The sequence below is a fragment of the Zea mays genome, chromosome 8 (assembly GCF_902167145.1).
Source record: "Zea mays cultivar B73 chromosome 8, Zm-B73-REFERENCE-NAM-5.0, whole genome shotgun sequence".
Taxonomy (NCBI): Eukaryota; Viridiplantae; Streptophyta; class Magnoliopsida; order Poales; family Poaceae; genus Zea; species Zea mays.
The window spans coordinates 80,364,879-80,384,069 of record NC_050103.1 but is presented as its reverse complement, the minus strand read 5'-3'; the positions used below and the strand labels follow the sequence as shown (position 1 = coordinate 80,384,069).

Sequence of the window (19,191 nt, the reverse complement as noted above, 5' to 3'; positions counted from 1 at the left end):
GTTGCAAATGATTTGTTTGTATGCCAAATTTATGTTGATGATATCATATTTGGGTCTACTAACAAATCAACTTGTGAAGAGTTTAGTAGGATCATGATACAGAAATTCGAGATGTCTATGATGGGGGAGTTGAAGTATTTTCTAGGATTTCAAATCAAGAAACTCCAAGATGGCACCTTCATTAGCCAAACAAAGTACATTCAAGACATACTTAAGAAGTTTGGGATTAAGGATGGCAAACCCATCAAGACACCCATGGGAACCAATGGGCATCTCGACCTCGACACGGGAGGTAAATCCGTAGATCAAAAGGTATACTGGTCGATGATAGGATCTTTACTCTACTTATGTGCATCTTGACCGGATATTATGCTTTATGTATGCATGTGTGCAAGATTTTAGGCCGATCCTAAGGAAGTTCACCTTAGGGCCGTGAAGAGAATCATGAGATATTTAGTTTACACTCCTAAGTTTGGGCTTTGGTACCCCAAGGGATCCACTTTTGATTTAATAGGATATTCTGATGCCGATTGGGCAGGGTGTAAAATTGATAGAAAGAGCACATCAGGGACTTGTCAGTTTCTGTGGAGATCCCTGGTGTCATGGGCTTCAAAGAAACAAAACTTCGTAGCTCTTTCCACCGCCGAAGCCGAGTACATTGCCGCAGGACATTGTTGTGCGCAATTACTTTGGATGAGGGAAACCCTTAGGGACTATGGCTACAAATTGAGCAAAGTCCCTCTCCTATGTGACAATGAGAGTGCAATCTGCATGGCGGATAATCCCGTTGAACACAGCCGCACTAAGCACATAGACATTCGGTATCACTTTCTGAGAGATCACCAACAAAGGGGGGATATCGAAATAGCTTATGTAAACACCAAGAATCAATTAGCCGATATCTTTACCAAGCCATTAGATGAGAAAACATTTAGAAAACTTAGGAATGAGCAAAATATACTTGACTCTCGAAATTTTGATTGAAACATTGCACACATAGCTCATTTATATACTTTTGATCATATCTCTTTCATTTTGGTACAAATGCATATTTCTTATTATTCTTGTACCAAGGCTACGACTAATATGTTTTCAAGTATATTTCTATACTAAGTCGTAGATTGAAAGGGAAATGGAGTCTTCGGCAAAGAACAAGGCTTCCACTCCAACTCTGACGGTATCAACTACCCTTTGTCGTTGTTCCTCAACTCTAAAATTGGTATAATCCTTCACTCTTATTTACTTGTACCAATGGGGGAGAAAGTAAAAAAGGGCTCTCAAGGTCTCCGTTTTTGGCGATTAATGCCAAAGGGGGAGAAAATATTAAGACCAAAGCAAAAGGACCGCACCACCATAATTTCAAAATTTTTTGAAATAAAGCTTTAATTGATATTTGGCAATTTCTCAATAGGTATCCATGCTTCACTTATCTTGAGAAAACAAAATTTCAATTAGTATCTAAATAATGGGAATCTCTTTAATTGGTATATTTAAAAGAAGATTTTCAAAATCGGTATCTATTTTAAAACCCTCTTGAAAGCTAAGAGGAGAATTTCATTCAGGGGGAGTTTTATTTAGTCAAGGGAAAAGCATTTGAAACAGGGGGAGAAATTTCAAATCTTGAAAAATGCTTCTTGCAATCTTATTCATATACCTTTGACTATTTGCAAAAGATTTTGAAAAGATTTTCCAAAAGAATTTGCAAAAAAAACAAGTGGTGCAAATGTGATCCAAAATGTTAAATAAAAGAAAAGCAATCCATTCGTATCTAGTAAGATTATCAATTGGTTTAATTCCAAGTAACCTATGCACTTACCATATGCAAACTAGTTCATTTCTGCACTTTATATATTTGCTTTGGTTTGTGTTGGCATCAATGACCAAAAAGGTGGAGATTGAAAGGGAAATAGGGTTAACCTTTTCCTACAATTAATTTTGGTGGTTGAATGTCCAACACAAACATTTGGACTAACTAGTTTGCCAAGTATTCATGTATTACAGCTGCATAAAGGTTCAAAACAAACCAATAAATATTCAAGTTAGGGATCCAATTCAAAGGAGCAAAAGGAACCAAGTGTGCTATGGTCTGGCGCACCGGACTGTCCGGTGTGCCACCGAACAGTGTCCGGTGCACCAGGACCATACAGAGTCCAAGCAGCCACTCTCGGGTTTTAGCAGGCGCGCTCCGCTATAATTCACCGGACTGTCCGGTGTGACACTAGACGGTCCGGTGTGCCAGCGGGCAACGGCTATCTACGCGCAATGGTCGACTACAAAAGTACTGACGAAATGAACAGTGTAGCGGCAGAAGTCAGAGCCGCGAAGTCAGAGGGCACCGGACTGTCCGGTGTGGCACCGGACTGTCTGGTGCCATAAGGAGACAAAGCTCCAACAGTCGACTTCGCTCCAAACCCTAATGGTTGGGTGACGTGGCAGCGCACCGGATAGCCTACAGTGCCTGTCCGGTGGCACACCAGACTGTCCGGTGCGCTCATCGCCAGCAGCCTCCCCAACGGCCACTTTGGTGGTTGAGGGCTATAAATACCCCCCAACCACCACAACTCCAAGCACCCAAGCATTCCAAATATTGCATTTAATACAAGAGCAAAAGACTCCACTCCAAGACACATCAAATAGATTTGATCCTCTCCAAAGCCTCCCATTCAACTCAATTTCATTAGGGACTTGTGAGAGGGTGTTCTTGTGTTCTTTTGTTGCTCTTGTTGCTTGGCATGGCCTTTTTCTTTTCTTTCTCCTATTCTCAAGTGCTTTGTAAGCGAGGCAAGAGACACCAAGTGTATGGTGGTCCTTGCGGGGTCTTGGTGACCCGTGAGTTTAAGGAAGAAGGCTCACTCGGTCTAAGTGAGAGAGGGAATGGGTTGAAAGAGACCCGGTCTTTGTGACCACCTCAACGAGGACTAGGTTCTTTCGAACCGAACCTCGATAAAACAAATCGTCGTGTTCATCCGCTTCTTTCTTATTTGATTTGTTTTCACCCTCTCTCCCGGACTCTATTTTAGTTCTAACGCTAACCTCGGCTTGTAGTGTGTGTTTAAAGTTATAAATTTTAGATTACACCTATTCACCCCCCTCTAGGCGACTTTCAGAAAGTAATCAACAAAGTTTGCTTGTAAATTGGCACATTCTAATCTATCTATCTGCTGCATTTACCGATAGGAAGCAGAACACTATTTACAGGTCCGAGAATAAGATTCAATAAAGAGAGGGATTTTACTGTTGGAGAGTTTAATTAGTTATTCACATGACACAATAGAACTATGAAGAATATAAATAAGCACAAATCTGATTTTACCCATTTGTAGCTGTGTTAATCATTTAGCTCGGAAATAACAACCAGAAAGTAATCAACAAAGTTTGCTTAAGAATTGGCACATTCTTATCTATCTATCTGCTGCATTTAGTGATAGGAAGCAGAACACTATTTACAGGTCCGAGAAAAAGATTCAAGAAAGAGAGGGATTTTACTATTGGAGAGTTTAATTAGTTATTCACATGACACAATAGAACTACGAAGAATATAAATAAGCACAAATCTGATTTTACCCATTTGTAGCAGTGTTAATCATTTAGCTCGGAAATAACAACCGGAAAGTAATCAACAAAGTTTGCTTGTGAATTGGCACATTCTAATCTATCTAATTAACAATTCACATCATACCTTTCATCAATTAAAAGAAATGGTTGTATGTATGGGTATTAACTCGATCTAGGGGTAGGGATTGGGATGGCGGCATCGTACCTTGCACCGAGTTAGCAGAAACAGAAGCTGTATAGGAGGATGCGCTACAAATTAAAAGCAATACCTTGCCGGAGATGAGAGACGTGGACAAGAGGAGCAGTGAGCAGGAGAAGCCGACAGCGGTGATGTGGTCGGCGTCGTAGCAGAGCAACCCGACTCTGGTGTACACGCGTGCTCGGACGACATAGAGTTCCCAAATGCTCATCATTTATCTTCATCGAATGTGTGCTGACCTAGGAGAAGTGGAGGTCGTGGGGAGGAAGCATGCAGGAGTGGACGTCGTGGGGACTGAGGAGGGGGAGTCGGTTGCATGACCTGCGCAGGGAGTGGGGACGGTGGAGACCGCACGAATGGGGAAGGCCACCAGCGGGAGAGGCACGACCGATGGGGCGGTGGAGTGTAGGCTGTCCGCTTGCGGGAGATTGACCGCTCTGTCGCACGGTGAAGGCTAGCAAACAACGGGGATGCTGGAGGCCGCGGGTGGAAGCTGGCAAGTGGCAGCCGGGACGCTGGAGGCCGCGGGTGGCGGCTGGCAAGCGGCGGGGCGCTGGAGACCGCGGGTGGCGGCTGGCAAGCAGCGGGGGCGCTAGAGGCCACGGGGTGCTGAAGGTTAGGGTTTTTCCATTTGCCGTATGTCATGGGCTGCAGTGTGCGGGATCGGACGGTGGGATCGGACGGGATCGGACGATTGAGATTGTTTACACGATAGAATGGACGGCTGAGATCGCAGAATGGCAGGCTACCATTACCGTCTTAATAAGTAGTAGAGATTTGCTATATGATGCACAGGGCCTCCCAAAATGTCAGGCCCCCTGTGTGGTAATATGTCAGGTCAGGGTAGGAAATGGATAAACTGTTACTAGTTGTCAAAACATTAATTCTTGAAGTTGGTCTTGCACTACATGTAGATAGAATATCCTAGATCCATTTCTCTGTTTTGCTGGTCGTCCCATGTGTGCTGCTGACCACCACGCTGTTCTTCATCCCTCCCCCTCTCTCCATTCTACATATCCATGAATATTTTTGTTCAATAGTGTATTGTCTGTTGGTAACGTCTCTCTGTAATGAAGGAAGGAAGGAAGAAAGAAAGAAAGATGGTGAACTCTGTAATGATTCGTTTTTCTTTGTTTTTCCCCATGATGAATCCAGTACAAACTGAGGGTTAGCCAAGTGAGTATGAAAATTACATGGTTTTGGCATCATCTTCTTATGACAGCCATTATGGTTCGCACAAGATTTGAATCAGGTCTGCAGCTTTGTTTGGTTTTGTTTTTGTTCTTTGTCGAAGGCAATTGCATAATAATAACCGCATTGCGTCACATCGCATCACCCCGGACGTGCCACTTGTCCTTTCGGATATTCTGCACCTACAATTTATAGAAACAAAATACTGCAGAAGCCACAGCCATAGTCGAATTAAAGCCGCAGTGAGCACTTGCTTTGGATCCAAAATACGATAGATACTCTTTTGGTTGCTGACGCTGCTGCAGCGAATGAAGAATAAAAAAACGGAAATTTGGTCACCTGACCGCATCTGCAACGTTGTGGCGGCTTCTCCTTCTTGCCTGTCCATGTGCATTCATCTCACTCAGCCAGGCACAGCACAAACTGCACTAGACCTTCATTTTTTTAGAAAAAAAAAGAATGGCATATAACTAGAGGGATGTGGTGACTGGTGCTGGTGAGTGAAATTACAGAATCTTTGGCTCACTGCGGCCCCTGCTGCTTAATTTATTGACATATAAAACACTGTTTTTCGCTGTAGATTGCATTGACATAGACCAGAATCTACATGCATTTTATGTTCTATGTAATTAACGTAATTACTGGTTACTAGTAATGAGCAGCAGCAATAGCTTTGATAGATTTGCATGGTTTGACTGGCCCATGACTTCCCTGAATACTCACACAAGAAGATGAGATTGAGATGCACATAGACTTGGTTCTGTGTGGTTTGATTCATACGCAGGCATCGACCGACCGGAATCACATAGCACATGGAGTCATGGTGGATGCTTCTTGTTTCTCTTTCACCTCAGCTGCCTTTCCCTTGCCTACTGGACTCTGGGAGTAGTAGTAGGAGTGTACATCTCTGTCTCTCTCTCTCTCTCTCTCTCTCTCTCTCTCTCTCTCTCTCTCTCTATCTCTCTCTCTCTGTTCCTCCATTTTTCACCACTCTGTTTGCCAGGCAGACAGCACAGCGCATTAATTCACTCGTCCCTCCCCAGCTCCCAGCTCCCATGCCAGCGCAGTAGATGCTGCGAGCTACCACACCGAATACCCACCCATGCTGCACACGATACGATTGCAGTCGCGGTCTCGCTGCTGTGGGAGTCCCTCTGCTCTACTGCCGTGAGAGTTGAGACAGCAGACAGACAGCATGGTGTGGAAGAGCTGGGGCGCTGCGCCATCGCTGCTGCTGCTGCGCATTGCTCTGCTCCTCCTCGGCGCTGCGGCGCCACTCTGCTCCGGCGCCGGCGACGTCGCCCTCAGTTTCGCAGCCACCCCGCGCCGCGTCTCCAGGTCCACGTCCGCCGCCTTCGCCTTGCGGGTCCTGCGCGCCACCGGAGGGCCTTGCGCCGACTGCGTCGTTACCTGCCAGGTACCACGATATACGCCCGGCATTGCTGCCTGCCTGCCTGCCTCAAGCACACACGGCGCAGATGAGCGCTCACCATGCATGCATGGCTGCTTCCTTGTTCGTCGCCCTCCTCCTGGCTACTTCATCTGCAGCCATCCTTCTTGTCCTCTCCTAGCAACGTACGGAACCATATGTGCTAGGTGGTGGGTTGATTGAATTTGATGCAGGAACAGCAACACTAAGGATCGGTCGGTCGATGCTTGCTTGTGTTTGCATGTCATGTACGTCCATGCAGTTGGACGGCGAGGCAGCGTCGCTCTGCGGTGGGACGGCGGCGGCGAGCTATGCGGGGCTCAGGGACGGCAACCACAGCTTCACGGCGTGCGCGAGCACGACGTCAGCTTCGAACTCGTCGTCCAGCCCCAGCCCCACCCCCACCTGCGCCACCTACGCTTGGGATGTTGGTTGAGTAACAAACAAAACCTGGCTGCCTGCCTGCCGCCTTCTTCTCCGCTGTGCATGTGACGACTGTGAATAATGACGCGAGCTCTGCGCCGTTGCAGACACTGTCCCCCCGACGGCGTCCGTGTCGGCGGGGCCGGCGTTCACGAGCGCGTCCTCCACCGTGTCGGCGCTCGTCTCCTTCTCCGAGCCCTGCCCCGGCCGCGGTGGATTCGTCTGCAACGCCACCTACTGCAATGTACGTTACTGCACCGCGCTGAATTGTCTCCGTCCGTCTGTCTGTCTGTCTGCACGCGCACGCAGCCAAAATCTGTATTGTCTGCGTTGCAGCTCATCGTGTACGGCTCCGGCAGTGTGGATCCGTCGACGCTCCAGGTGCTGAGCCCCGGCCTGCGCTACTCCGTGGCCGTCGCCATCTCGCCGGACGCCGAGTACGGCCGCCTCGTCCTCGTCATGGGCAGGGGCTTCTGCACGGACGCCGCCGGACACCCGTTCACCAGGACGCCCAACTCCACTTTCACCCTGCGCTTCGGTACGCCATGTGCACACCTGGACTGAAACACGTACGACGACGGGACGGGGCATGGATCACTGGTAGCACCGTACGTTTGGTTTGGTTTCAGATCGAAGGAGCGACTCCATGAACATCACCGCCACCGTTGCCGAGAAGATGGTGCAGATACAGGGCGTCACCAGGCTGGTTCAGGCCAGCAACGAGGAAGAGGGCCTGAGGATATACCTGGCCTTCGCCCAGCCGGTGCTCAACTCGTCGGAGCAGATCCTGCGCGCGCTTACAGCGACTGACGCCGTCGCCGTGCACCTCACACCCACCAACAGAAGCACCCTCGGCAACCGCCGCTTCGGCTACGTTGTAACTCCTCTCTCTCTCTCCATGTTCTTCGAATCACTCACTGATCGCGACTGCTACGACAGCTTGTTTTGTTTCTCTGACATATATAACTACTAGGTGAAGAAGATGTCTGACGCCGCCGCCATTGTGAGCGTTGCCTGCGACACAAGCTCTATTATCAGCAGGCAAGGGACTCCGGTGGTTCCAGCAGAGCCATTCACGTTTCTTTATGGTTAGTTAGTCCCCCTCTGTCTGCTGACTAGCATTTTTCAGACCTACTACTCTCACTTGTTGAGTTCTTGCTTGGTAGATACACAGAGACCTTGGGTTAAGCTCGGCACATCGACTCGGCGGACCAGCTCACGCGACATCCTCGTCCTCATCAAGTTTGCAAAGCCTGTGTTCAACTTCAGCTCCTCGGCAGTGCAGGTGTCTGGGGGCAATGTGTTGAGGCAAGATTATACATTATATATATATGATCTTAAAGCACCTTCTCTAGCTTATTACAAACACCTTGGGTTGTTTCAGCTTTCATGAAGCCAGTAAGAGCATATACACGCTGCAGATACAGGCCGTCGGTCAGCTGGTATCGGTTCAGGTAGCTGAGAACGCGGCCATGGACGTCGCCGGGAACCCCAACCTAGCATCAGACCGTCTTCAAGTCAGGCACTGTATGTATGAGCATCTTCTTTGCTTCACACATTCATACACAGACACTCGATCGTTAGGCAGGGCAGGCAGCAGGGCGCTTGATGAACTAGTACTACTGCTGCTGCATGCAGATTCTGTGCCCGCGTCATCTTCTTGGATCGCGGCGATCACCACCGTCGTATTTCTGACAACTGCTGCCGTTGCCGCGCTCCTCACCGTCTCCACGTCGTCTCTCGTCGCTGCCGGAGCTGTCTCGAGGCCCTCTTCCTACATGATCTCGGAGCCATCAAGAAATGTGCTGGTACGTAGTACATGTACACGCCGCCGCCGTCGATGGCCGTATACTGCCCATCTGGTGACTGATCCTCTGTGAGTTTCTACTCCATCAGAGGATGGCGTGCCACATCCAAATCTTTGCTCTGTCAAGATGGCTGTCGGCCAACCTGCCGATCGAGTACTACGAGTTCGCAAAGGGGGTAGAGTGGAGCATACCCTACATGCGTCTTCCATGGGAAGGCCCAGCCGCAGATCCGTACCTGGGGTACTCCACGATGCCTGCCATCGCGTACTCGGAGTCGGAGCTGCTCGACAGGAGCGCCGTCGGCGGCGCTGCAAACATCTCCTCCTATCGTCCTCGAGCACAGCAAGGTCAGCCGGTGACGCCAGCGCAGATCATCCCGTCGGATCCGGTATTCCCGACGGAGATCCCTGAAGATGGGAAACCCACACCGCCGGTGCAAACTCCGGGAGGAGACGCCACGCCGCCGGTGATGCCAGTGCAGACCCCGTTGCCGTTGGACGGGATGCCGCTGACGGCAATGGAGTACCGTTCCTTCTTCGAGGTCAGACGGTTACTGCTTGCGTTGCGTTGCTTTTTTTTTTTTCTGACGAAGCCTGAATATTATTATTCTTATAACAAAATTGCAGAACCCGGACATGAAGCCTGAGGCACAAATCATCATGAAGCTACAAGATTTGGATGGGTATGTATGTTGCACTATTTGTTTCTCGATGCTTGCTTCGCATGAAAGTTAAGTGGACTGTTTGTTTCTCGTTCTTTACATTTACATACAGGTGGAAGTACTTCGGCAGGAACATGTTCTGGCTGGGTGTCATCGGCGGCGGCCTCATCCTCCTGCACCTCCTCACCCTCCTCTACTTCAAGCTGAGGTACAGAGACAGGGAGCGGCGGCGGCATGGCTACGCCGCACTGCTTCTCCCCAGGCTGGAGATCATGGTCGTCGTCCTGGCGATGCCGTGCGTCGCCCAAGCGGCGGCGGCGCTCATCAGGGGCGGGACCACGTGCGGCCTGGTGGTCGGGATCGTGCTCACCGCCGTCCTGACGTCGGTCCTGGTGGCCCTGCTGCTGTTCCTGTCTCTGGGCATCACCATGGGCAAGCTGCTGCAGTACAGGGAGGTGCACCATGAGGAGGGGCAGGAGGAGTACCACTGGTACCAGGATCTGGCCCGCCGCACGCTGGGCGCCGGCAAGCGCGGGCAGTGGACGTGGAAGGACCCGCGCCGCGCCGCCTGCCTGCCCAGGCTTGGCCCGCTCTTCGAGGACCTGCGCGGCCCGCCCAAGTACACGCGTGGCGGTGGAGGCGGCAAGCGCCGCGCCGAAGGCGGCGGACCAGAGCGGCGGGTCATCGCGTCGGAGGACGAGAACGAGGGGTCGAGGGCGCCCTTGGTGCAGCAGCTCCTCGGCGTGCTCCGCATCTACTTGACGCTGCTGGAGTCGGTGAAGCGCGTGGCGGTGGGCATCGTGGCCGGCGCGCACGCGTCGTCGGGGCGGTCGTCCCGCGCGCACGCCGTGGCGGTGCTGTCCGTCGCCTCGTTCCAGCTCCTGTTCATGCTGCTCGGGAAGCCCTTCGTCAAGAAGCGGGTGCAGCTGGTGGAGACCCTGTCGGTGGCCAGCGAGGTGGCCGTGTTCGCGGCGTGCCTGGCGCTCATCGACAGGACGGCATCGAGTGGCGGGTGGCTGCCCGACGGCGAGGCGCGCGGCGTGGGGCTGGCGATGCTGGGCGCCTTCGTGCTGGGGTTCGCGGCGCAGGTGTGCAACGAGTGGAACGCGCTGTACCGGCAGGCGCGGCTGCTGAGCGCCGACCGGAGCTCCTTCCTGGACGGCGCCAAGACAGCGGGCCTGGGCCTGCTCGTGCTGGTGCTGCCGTCGTCTGCGCTCGGCGACCACCGGGATCCGCCACCTCCCGACGGCGGTGGAGGAGCCGGGGAGAGCGTGTCAGCGTCGACGGCGGCCGACGGGGGCAGGGGCGGGAGCTCCAACAACGAGCGGTGGTGGCTTGGGCAGCTGTGGGAGATGGCGAAGGCTAGCTTCAGCAAGGAGAGTAATGCGTAAGAATGTGTTTGGTACTGTATCTCGGAACATGTAACATCAGAAATCAGCATTAAACGATTAGAATGACAGCGCTCGAGCTCAAGAAAATGATTCTTTTTTTTTGGTACCGATTAGGGCTGGAAATGGCTCGGTTAAGGATGGCAATTTCATCCGTGGATTTGGATATCCGGCGGATATCCGACCCGACGGATTAGGACATGGATATGATTTTTGACCCGCGGGTTAGATCCGTATCCGATCCGAGATAAAATGGGCATGGATTTGGATATTAAATCTCACCCGCGGATAATCCGTTGGATATCCGAAATTAACCATTAGTCCATTATTGAGCCCAGACGCCAGCCCACCAAAATAATATTCAGCCCACCAAAGCACCGAGCCACCAGCGTCCAGCGAGCCCACCCTAATCCCTAAGTACTAATCGTGGCTTATCTGATAACGTGTGAGGCCATTGCATTGGTGTACGAGTCCATGGACCCAATTGGTTGAATCCCAGGCATCCGCATCCTGCAGCCAGCAGCCAGACGCCTCACGCGTGCTTCTTTCCTGCGTCCGCTGCGGCGCTGCCGGAGGCTAGATCCCCTACGCGCGGACGCGCCGTCAACCAGGCAGGGGCAGGGCAGTTATCTTTCCTGCGTCCGCCGGAGGCCGGATCCCCTACGCGCCGTCAGCCCGTCACCCAGGCAAGCGGCAAGCCAGGATAGCCGAGCAGGGCGTTCTAATCCAGGAGCAGTCGCGCCTCCGCCCTGCGTAGACGGCTAGACGCAGCTCTGAGCTCCGCGCCTCCGCCCTGCTGTGAGCGAGTAAGCTTCGCCCTGCCCCTGCACAGCTGCGCTGAGCGCCTTCAGGTTCATCGTTCAGGTTCAGTTATATATATTAATACACGGATGATGTTCCAGTTTGGTTCCTTCAGGTTCAGTTTGGTTCCCTGCGTATGATGTTTCCAGTTTGGTTCAGTTTTGACATGTGATGTATAATGTATTAGCAGGATGACGTCTAGAATTGGCTCTGGCTCGCAGATCTCAAACAGAGCTAGTGCTACTACTCCAACAAGTGCAGGTGTTGCGACTGATACTCCGACACCGTCCTCAAGTGCTGCTGCTGCTGGTACTCCAACACCTATAGATGGAGGTACAGATAATGTGGTTGTAGCTGGGGAAGATGGTAATGTAACTGTTGGAAGCAAAAGAAAGCTCAAATCTGATGTATGGCTAGAGTTTGAACAAGTGACAGTAGGAGGCAAATTAAAAGCTGAATGCAATTGGTGTAAAAAGCATTTTGTTGGAGATAGTAAATCTGACACAACTCACTTGCGTAGTCATCTTAAAACTTGTCAATCTAAGCAGTGTCAAAAGGGCCTAAAGCAATCAATATTGAAGTTGGGCAAAAATGAGAAGGGAGGAGCTGTAGTTGAGAAGTATGTTTTTGATCAAGTGGTTGCTAGAAAAGAACTTGCGCTAATGATCTGTGTGCATGAGTACCCACTTTCTATGGTTGATCATGTTGGGTTCAGAAGATTTTGTGCAGCACTACAACCCCTTTTCAAAGTAGTGTCCAGAAACACTATTAAAAAAGACATATTGGATATGTATGAGGTGCAAAGACTTTCTTTAGTGAATTCCTTCCAACAGTGCCAATCTCGAATTGCTGTAACTACTGATATGTGGACAGCAAACCACCAAAAGAAAGGATACATGTCGGTTACAGTACATTTTATCAATGATGATTGGAAGCTGAAATCTTTTCTTTTGAGGTAATATTTTGTTTCGTTTCATGTTCTCTACTATAGTCTTATAATCTTGTTGTGATGGTGTTGCTAAAATTGATATGTTGGGTTATTGTAGGTTCATATATGTGCCCGCCCCACACACTGGTGAAGTTATAAGTGATGTCCTTTATGAGGTACTACAAGATTGGAAAATAGAAAAGAAGGTGTTGACCGTGACTCTTGATAATTGCACCACCAATGATAGTTTGATGAGTTCTATGCAAGATAAGTTGCCCCTCGTCTCCCTCATGCTAGATGGTAAATTGTTACACATGCGTTGTGCAGCACACATCATTAATCTTATTGTGAAAGATGGAATGACTGTTATGGATAAAGGCATTGAAAGGGTACGTGATAGTGTTGCATTTTGGTGTGCCACGCCAAAAAGACATGAGCGTTTTGAACGCACAGCTGCTCAAATGAATGTTAAATATGATAAAAGGATAGCTCTAGATTGTAAGACAAGATGGAATTCAACTTATATTATGCTTAGCACTGCACTAGAGTATCAAATAGTATTTGACCGCCTTGCAAGTAAAGAAAGACTTTGTACTTCATTTAAGCCAACAACAGAGGATTGGGAATTTGCTAGGGAGCTTTGTAGTAGACTAAAGATGTTTTTTGATGCAACTGAGCTATTGTCAGGAACAAATTATGTCACAGCCAACCTTTTTTCCCTAAGATATGTGGTATTTATTTGGCTATTGAGAAATAGAGGACTAGTGCAATCCCTAAGGTAGAAGAGATGTCAGCATTGATGAAAGAAAAATTTAAAAAGTATTGGACAGATGTTCATGGGCTTATGGAGGTAGCTACTGTTTTAGATCCTAGATACAAATTGAAGTTTGTGAAAGCTTTCTATAGCACCATTTATGGGGAAGACAATCAAAGAACAAACAATGAAGTGTGTAGAGTTCGCTCTTTGTTGTATGAGTTGGTATTGGAATATCAAGTATCAATGGAGGGCATGGCAACAACTGATGGTGTAGGGACATCAAATAGAAATGTTGTCCTCAATGAAGGTGATGACCTTATGTTTGGCATGTTTGACAAATTCTTGTTTGAGGAACCAGAAGAGCATTCAACCTTTTTACGGACTGAGTTGGATTTGTACTTGGAGGAGCCAACACTGCCAAGAACTCAAGAGCTTGACATTATCAATTGGTGGCAATATGCAGGGATCAAGTATCCAACTTTGAGAAAAAATTGCTCGAGATGTAATGGCAATTCCTGTTACAACAGTGGCATCTGAGTCTGTCTTTAGTACTGGGGGAGAGTAATTAGCCCACATCGTAGTAGACTTGCTCCTAAAACAGTAGAAGGGTTGATGTGTATGCAAGCTTGGGCCCGAGCTGACATGTTAGGCGACCAATCCTGTTTTATAAATGCACTAATGACTTGTTTGGAGGATGAAGAGGAAGAAATGGTAACATGATTCAACTCTTTAGTATGTTCTTATATTTTGGTTATCGAATCTGATCATTGATTTAACCATTTATCTATTTTGTTGTTTGCTAGGATGAACATGATTCTACTATCATTGACTAGCTCAAGTGCTCAACACAACACTACACTCGGATCGGATCAGAATCAAAAGACTTAAGGCCAAAAGCAGACATGTATTTGTTTTCATGTTGAGACATGTAGACATGTATTTTTGTCATGTTGAGAATGTTGCTTGTTGAAGGACATGTATATTTAAATTTTTATTCAATTTTAAGTTGTGTACGATGTCGAATTGGGAAGTATTTTGATTAATTATGTTATTCAATTGTTGAAAATGGTTTTATCATATCCGATGGATATCCGATGGATATCCGAAATCCGATGGGTATGGATATGGATGTGAATTTCTACCCGTGGATATAATCGCGGGCGGATATTATCTATGACCGTGGATATGACTGCGGGCGGATATTTTCAATATCCGATCCGAATCTGACCCGTTGCCATCCCTAGGCTCGGTGGCTGACCGAGCTCGGCTCGGCTCGGCCATTTCACGAGCTGAGGAACCAGACTCGGCTCGGCTCGGCTCGAAGGCAGCTCGCGAGCCGGCTCGGCTCGCGAGCCACACCCTGATATTATATAATTGCATTATATAGTGAATTATTAGTATATAAATATGAAATATATAGATATAATTCATTATTATGAGGAATCTAAATTATTAATTGTCATATATCTATCATGAAATGCTAAGAAACAAATTAACAAGCTATAAAATGAGCTAATATCAATCAGTATTATACATATTAAGTAATTTGACACAGCTCGCGAGCCGGCTCGGCTCGACTTGCTATGGAAACGAGCCTAAAAGGCAGGCTCGGCTCGGCTCGCTTGAGGCTCGCGAGCCGCTCCGAGCTCGAGCCAGCTCGCGAGCCTCAAACTTATTTTCCAGCCCTAGTACCGATTCTTCTTCTCACCTCGCGTACGTCTATAAATTGTTCGATCATGAATTGTTCGAGTACATGTAGTGCTGCTACATCGCTGTCACTCTACGTCGCCTGACCGACCATGACTAGTTGTTTCATATGTAACAAGGGTCTATCTGTACATGAGAAATTGACAACTAATGACCGTGGCTAGTTATGATAATAGTAGGAACCTTACATTGTTGGTGGGGATTTCAACATTATAATATTTTCTCATGAAAAAAAAGAAAATAACATTCACCATCATTCTGATCTTTTTAACTGAGTGATCCAGAAATGTTGCTTGAGAGAAATTCATATGGTAGGTGGTGGTTATACCTGGTCCAATAACCATGAATCTCCCACTTTGGTTAAATTGGACAGAGTTCTGATGAGCAAAAATTGGAAGATATGTTTCCTCTTGTAAAAGTTAAAAAAGCTTCCTAGGATTCTATTTGATCATAATCCTCTCATTATTAAGTCTGAAAGACAATGTAAGAGATCCCACTCTTCCTTCTTTTTTGAGATTGGTTGGTTATCTCATCCAAATTTCAAAGAAATAGTTGAAGATATTTGGAACAAACCATGCCGAGCTAAAAGTTCTCTGGATAAAATCCAACAGAAATTGAAGTTATGCAAGCAGTTTCTTAAAGGATGGGATTGGAACTTAAAAGAGGAGAAAAAGAAGAAGAGAGATCAGATTATATATGATCTGAATATGCTGGAAATGAATGAAGAATTGGGTCCTCTTAATACTCAGTAGCTTGAAGCAAGATGTTATCCTATGAAAGAGAATTCTCTGATGATTGATGAGGATGAACTGTTTTGGAAACAGATGACGCATGAAAACTGGCTAATGCATGGGGATGGAAATTGAAAGGGAAATGTGCCCTTGGGCCATTTCTATAATTGTTTTGGTGATTAGATGCCCAACACAAATATTTTGAACTTGTATATGCTAAGTGAGCAAGAAGTGCAAATCAAAGACTAGGTACGTTTCTAGACTTAATGAATTGTTTTTTAAGTACTAACATGCTTGTCCAAGTGCTAGAAACAGAGCAGAGAAAAGAGAAACGAATTTGGAAAAGGATTGGCTATGAGCAGCCAACATCAGCTCGGGCCTGGCACACCGGACTGTCTGGTGGTGCACCGGACAGTGTCCGGTGCGCCAGGCTGGCCGACGGTTGTAACACCTCTGGTGTTACTATAACTAAAACTTGAGCATGGCATCATAAGCATTGGCATTGCATATGTTTGACACACCTAGAGTGCATTCACTAGGCAAAAATTTCAAACAAGTTGTATTGTTTTAATGTTTTGCAAATAGAACCCTGGTTAAGGGACTTAACCCTAAATAGAGGTTAAAGGGGTAAAACTTAACCCAGGGTGAGAAAACCTAAAGACTTTAGGGAAAAGTCATAAAATATCCTCAAACCTAAAGTTGAATCACATTTAAACCCCTGGGATACCAAAAACCCTAATTGGAACCCTGGAAAACCCTAAAACCAAACCCTAGGGGCCTAAGTGCAAAACTAGTCCACTTTTGGGCTAAAGTGCAAAAACCAAGGCAAATAAGTATCTTAAGTCATTTGGTTCACAAATGTGTGGACTTGAAAGCCAAATGTTGAGTTTTGGACTCATTTGCAAAAAGGACCTCAATTTTGATTCGTAGGCTAAGTCTGAAAACAGGGTTATAGGCCCAACTTTGGGGTTGTGTAGCTTTCAAAATAGTGAGAATTCAGGTTAGGTGACCACATCAAAGTTGAAGACCAAACATAGGAGAGCAACTTTGTTTAAGGGTTCAAGCCATGATCTTATGAGAAATTGGGAGAAAAACCCAATCGAAGTTGGACTGTCAGACTGATATAGTCTGAACTTTAAGTTGGCAGTGACATTGATCCGAGTTTGAGAACTATTTCCACTAGGATCCAGTGAGAATCTGCCTATGTTTGCTATAACAAAGTGGTAGAGTTATTGTAGAGGAATAACTTTGTTATAGGTGTTTGGGCTTGGTACCACATGAAATTGAGAGAAGATATGGCTTCAAGTTGCTCTGTCAGGTTCATCTGAACTGCACTTCGCCATTGTACAGTAACTGAACGGATATGATCGCCAGCGCGGCTTGCTTGTCGACGGCGACCTCCCTGCGCGAAAATTCACGCCGCCGCCGTGATTCATGTTCACTGGCGGTCGGATAACTACGGTGGGGAGGGGATAGGATTGCGTCGTGGATAATTTCGGGTTGCCGTGGCCTCGCGGTATCCCGACCACGTGCATCGACAACGTGGCCATGCGGCCGTCGCCGGAGTTTGCCTCCTCCGCCGCGATTGTGCCACGCTTCCGGTCAGTGACCACGTCGCCGTAAACCATGATCATTCCCCAGTGACTGTAGGGGCTTCTCATCCCGTGAACTGCCACGAATTACCATGCCGGTGACTCACTTCTTCTCCGGCCGCCACCGCGCCACCCTCAATTCAAGCGCCACCATCCCTGGAAACTATAAATTAAGCCCGCCGTTGGCTCTGCAACCTCATCACGTACCCCAGCGTCCAGTATCGCCCCCAAGCTTCCAACCATAAGCTCCAATTTCAAATTTGCCCCAACTCGGTTCTAAAACACCGCAGGGTTGAGCTCACCGCGGCCAGCCCAACTTAGGTCAGTTCATGTTGCTCTGTTGCTTGTTCTAACATCCCTAAGCTCTTCTCAAACTCCCCAACCCTTTAGATCGAGCTAAACTGCCATTGGTGACCGGGAACACGCGATTCTATTCGAAGTCTCCGCTGTCACCGTGGTCAGGAACATTTGAGTAGCCATCCTTGAAATTGATGTGGGGGAAATGCTCGGGGTAAGACTAATTTGGTGTCCGCTGCTCGGAGAACCCAGCCGTAGCCCCAATCGGCCGGTTCAGGCGCTCGCCGGAGCTCGGCGGGGCATGAACGCTGTCGAGGATGTGTCGGGTGAAGAAATAGAAAGTCAGGGGCGTTTCTGCAAACCGTCAGTGACTCACGGAAACAGCAGAAGAACTCGTTCGCAGTTAGACAAAACCACGGGGGTCTTTGTGCAAAGTCGCCGGGCGCGGGCGCGCGCGGGCGCTTTCTCCTTTTTAGCTGGGCTACTGGGCTGAAATCAGCCCAGTACTATTCGTAGGCTTTTCTTTTTCTTTTTACTCCAGAGTTAAAACAATTATAGAAAACAGTAGAAAAATGATAAAATTGTGAAACCAATTTTCCTAGGTTCCTTATTTTCCCTAGAATTTAATAAAAATAAGTTTGTGATTTTTAGTGGAAATAAGAAATTTTAGGGCATTTAAAGTGATTAAAAGTATTAGTTAGGGATTTTTAGAAAATAATGGGTAAGTCCAAAAATGCCCAAACTTTTTATGGGAACTTAAAGAAATATTTAGAAGCCTTGGGTAGGATTTGAGTTGATTTGGACCATGTTTGATAACTAGAACCCAAAACCACCCCCTGCCCTTTGAACTCCTTTACCGACTCCGGAAACCATAAGTTCTCGGAGTTCCGTGAAGGAAAGTTGTATTCAAGACATAGATAATAAGTTTATATTATCTTTGCATCCTCATGAGCATCCCATGGCATCCATTCTTATACATATGTATGGTTATGATTAGAACGTGAAGAAGAAATTGAAGTAACTGAAGAGAAGACACCACCACCTTTGGAATCTCAGGCAGAGACTTGGCTCTACTTCGACATCTGCGGGTCCGAGCCTGACTCACCTACTAACAAAGGCAAACCCCGGTGCATGCAACCCCTTTCCTTGTGTTTTTAAATAATTTTCGCACACTTTAAGTCTAGTGAAATGTGCATTAGGTTCATAGGAGTTGCTTGGAACCCTTTGATGCATTGCTTTCCTTGATATCCATACCTTTATAGATACTTCTGTGAAGTATCAAAATTATGATTTACAAAAATGCTTAGCCTTGCTTAGATCTTGTGGATAGAGGTTGTCCTCAGTCTAACACGGGAGAGGATGGCTTCTACCTGCAAGAATATTTTCATTTGGAGCAATAGTGGGATCTTACTGCAAAGTTCCCTGTGATGCTCTTTCATCCTAAGGAACAGACACAATCCTAAGGATGGAAATACTTAAATTGAGACTTGGGTTAGGAACAGGTGATGTTCTACCCAGGTTGATTAAGGATTAATGCGTATGTAGGCGTGCTGATCGAGGACCCTTTAACTGGTCACATGCCTCGTCATGGGTAAGCCTTGCCTCGGGCAGACTAAGGCCAGAATAAGATAACACGAAATGGGCGTGGAGCGGTGGCGAGAGTAGCGTGTACCCTCCGTGGCAAGAGGCTGGACGATGGTGTATCTGTGCTCTCGGTTTGCGTG

General features: G+C 47.6%; 1 protein-coding gene across 6 annotated transcripts; it reads left to right on the top strand.

The window, feature by feature from the left end:
- Nucleotides 1–5,755: 5,755 nt before the first annotated feature.
- Nucleotides 5,756–10,765, top strand: LOC100383225 (uncharacterized). Of its 6 annotated transcripts, none has more exons than XM_020542251.3 (12): nt 5,756–6,362; nt 6,569–6,805; nt 6,905–7,041; nt 7,134–7,335; nt 7,427–7,674; nt 7,771–7,885; nt 7,964–8,105; nt 8,182–8,324; nt 8,436–8,605; nt 8,694–9,146; nt 9,232–9,287; nt 9,379–10,765. In XM_020542251.3, the coding sequence occupies exons 2-12, from the start codon at nt 6,598–6,600 to the stop codon at nt 10,655–10,657; spliced, it is 3,153 nt and encodes a 1,050-aa protein (XP_020397840.1). In that variant the 5' UTR covers nt 5,756–6,362; nt 6,569–6,597; the 3' UTR covers nt 10,658–10,765. The 6 variants fall into 6 exon arrangements, with proteins under 6 accessions (XP_020397840.1, XP_035817430.1, XP_035817431.1 ...); XM_035961537.1 differs by having other exon boundaries at nt 5,836–6,362; nt 6,575–6,805; XM_035961538.1 differs by having other exon boundaries at nt 5,846–6,362; nt 6,637–6,801.
- The last annotated feature ends 8,426 nt before the right edge of the window (nt 10,766–19,191 follow it).